We start from the raw sequence: 3466 nt of genomic DNA, 5'->3' as shown, positions 1-3466 counted from the left end.
ATCGACGAAAACTAAATGCGGTTTGACTGAAAAAAAAAAACTAAAATGTTATTAGATATGCCTGTAACGATTTCAATTTTATTCCGCCATAATCAGCCAATCATAAGGAACAAGAATATATTTTATAATTCAATATCTTGTACATGAATGTTAATACTTACGTATTCTGAATTTAATTTATGTATATGTATTTAAATAGTTTTTGATAATTTCTTTAAAGATATGTGTTATTTTATTATATTTATTTAAAATTACTTTACTACTGCTATAGTCTATTAGTCAACCATCTTAATCAAGCATTAAGATTTTTCTTAAATTAGGAAAATCTTAATGCTTGATTAAGATGGTTAGCTTTGAAATGAAATCATTATTCTATTTCTTATAATAAAAGCTCTTCAGTGTAGCGCATACACTCCATAAAAAAGGTATAAATAAAATATAAAAAATTCTTTGGAAAATCGTTTTAATAAAGTAATAAATCCTATATTACTATTTACAAAACGAATATATATCGTAAAGAAAACATGTTCACCTAAATTAATGACTTAGTTTAACACCCTAGATTGCAGCCTCGCGATGAGCTATTTGGCTATGACTATTTACAAAAGACCGGATCTAGGTCTAACAGAAGATGTTACTTAGGTCTACCAGCTCTTCCAGCCGTGGCTGTGGTGGTGGGCGTGAGCTTTGTGGTGGAGAGTCTTCAAGACAGGTACTGGGTATGACTTCACGACAGGCACCGGGATCTTCACTAATTTGACAACTGGCACTTCGACGACCTTCTCAATGGGAACTGGGTGTGGTACTGGTACTTCAACTACTCTTTCCACTGGAATTTTGATGATTTTCTCCACTGGGTAAGGTACTGGCTTATCGACTTTCACGTGCTGGATCTTGACTACAGGTACTGGGACCTTGCGTACTACTGGAACCTTAACAGGATAGGGCTGAGGTACTGGCACTTGGACGGGATGTGGTACTGGCACTGGCACGGGTTGAGGTACTTTGTGTGTTACTTCCTTGAACACTTTGTAGGATTCTTCATGGACGTTGTATTTTGTCGGGGCTCCTCTACTGTTAGCGAGGCCATGGATTTCATCAATAACAGGTGCTTTAGAGCCTGGTAAAGGAGCAGGAGCACCGCCGATACCACCGAGGCCTCCTAATCCTACACCACCAGCTAATGCTACTCCATGTCCACCTCCCAATCCTATTCCATGTCCACCTCCCAATCCTATTCCATGCCCACTTCCTATGAGACCACCGCTCACAGCTCCGCCGTATGAGATATCACTAAGTCCACTGCCTATGCTAGAACCGTGGTAAGATGCAGATGGAAGAGATCCACTTGGGAAACTGCTAGGAGAATAGCTTGATGAAGCATCTATAGCACTGGACGCGCCCAAACCACTAAGTGATCCTGATGAATAGCTCGAGCCGTAATCATCAATATGATCATGATGGCCCTGACCATGTAAGATGCCAGCACGACTACTGCTCACGAGGACTGCGAAGAGTGCTAACTTTGTCTGTAATCAAAAACATATCTAACTTAAGTTATTCTTTCATTTTTTAAATTTGAAAATGGAATTTTTTATGATTGTTAAACTTACAAAAGCAGCCATTTGGATTAGCTAATCGCTGGCCACCGAGTGAACTTGTTACCTCAACAACAAGCCACACTTGATTGTGTGGGATCGTATCTTTTCTTCATATTTATATCAGTGTCATTCGCAAGCTACAAACTGTGACAATATTGAGAACGAAAGTGTGTTGACTGGTTTTAGATATTTCCATCTTTTTCTAACGGAAATAAATTAATTCAATGTTCTGTTACTTAATAGTTAACGCTATGAAGGATTATAGGCGCATCACCAATACTGTAACGGTTTCCTAATAAGTTACGAACGGCGTTTAATATGGAAATGGGACTAGAAAAACCATGTAGGAGATATTACTTAAGAATATGTCGATAGTACTTAAGTACCTTAAAAAATCATATAACCGGAAAAGTATAGTATAGTAGATTTTATTGTAAAAATTAGCTAGAGGCGAAAAATAGGCTTCTACATATATGTTTGTGGGTTACATTACCATAAAAATACTATGTGGTTTTCAAAGATTTTTATGGTATACTTAGAAACAGTAAAGCTGAACTCTATTATAGTTAGTAAGTAGTTAAGTATTATAAAAGAGTTTTTATTCTATCACTCTTAGCATAAAACAAGTCAAATTTGTTATCTATATTATTTTTGGATTATCTACTAGTTATTGTTATTATTATGAATATTTAGTTGTTATCAACATTTACTTATTTAAATTATTCATTTACTATATATATTGTATATTAAAGGAGAATGAGTAATACATAGCCAGTAGCCCATTAAAGCCGAGTCCAGCTAAGAAACATTGTAGTAAACATTTAAGAAACTAAAACCTTAGTACAATATATTATGTAAAATAATAAATAAGCATAAACTATTTTAATGGTCATTCAATGGCATTTAAATATCCTATTGTAAGATGCAACCTTAATATTGCCTAAAAGTGATAATATTATTCAAATTGAACAGTCAGGACTCCTATAAATATAGATAAGAATTAAATTTCAGTAGACCATTTTAAGCTACATATTTACACTGTATTTTTATTATGCCTGTAATGTAGTCATGTATGTATAAATCATAATATCTTGCAACGTTTTTTACCATACGTAAATGACACAAGATGACTAAAAAACGGAGTTTCATAATTTGATCCATTCATTAATATCTCCAGAGAATATTGTCAGATCAAGTATGGGGCCGCTGCGATCAGAAAGCGAATCACACGCAACGCACCTCATATACAAACGTTTTATACTAGCTCATCATATGCGATATCATTAGAACAATTATCTACAAGAACTGTTATTATGTTATTTATTGTTTAATAACACAATTTTAATCCATACAAGGAATGAAAATACAATTATCTTGAAATTACTGGACTTACAAATAATGTAATCGAAGAACCAGTCTGAATTATATTCGAGAGAAATCACGCTGAAGATTCTTAACGTGAAATCATACTCATATAAAACAAATGCTGTATTTTATCAGTATAAATCTTTCGTTTTGTGTTATAATCTTAAATCAAAACCTTTACACCCAACTACTTTAAACCAAACTACTTACACCAAATATTTTTAATTCTGTCACATGACAACAGTTACCAGGCTAGATCCATCATGTAATGCAGAGAGAATCTAGTTCCATTAACTTCTGTACAGACTATTCCTGTTTCAGTTACATACAATTTCAGTAACTCAATTTGTATAACTGCATTTAATTTGTAGATACTTATTCTTTTTTTGCATATCTCATTCTAACCTTCACTAATATGACTTAACGTGTAGTTTATATATTAACTCAAATAAAAATAAATAAAAAGATAATAGAACAATTTTGTTACTAATTTATTTTCG

General features: G+C 33.4%; 1 protein-coding gene across 1 annotated transcript; it reads right to left on the bottom strand.

Moving 5' to 3' along the window:
* Positions 1–644: 644 nt before the first annotated feature.
* Positions 645–1625, bottom strand: LOC131854580 (tetra-peptide repeat homeobox protein 1-like). Its single transcript, XM_059205702.1, has 2 exons — positions 1614–1625; positions 645–1529 (listed from the first exon to the last, which is right to left on the bottom strand). The coding sequence occupies exons 1-2, from the start codon at positions 1623–1625 to the stop codon at positions 645–647; spliced, it is 897 nt and encodes a 298-aa protein (XP_059061685.1).
* Positions 1626–3466: the final 1841 nt, after the last annotated feature.

Source organism: Achroia grisella, unplaced genomic scaffold, assembly GCF_030625045.1.
Source record: "Achroia grisella isolate CSIRO2021 unplaced genomic scaffold, CSIRO_AGI_Agris_v1 utg1062, whole genome shotgun sequence".
In the NCBI taxonomy this organism is placed as follows: domain Eukaryota; kingdom Metazoa; phylum Arthropoda; class Insecta; order Lepidoptera; family Pyralidae; genus Achroia; species Achroia grisella.
Note: the sequence above shows the minus strand (reverse complement) of the source record. Positions and strands in the feature narration are given on the sequence as shown.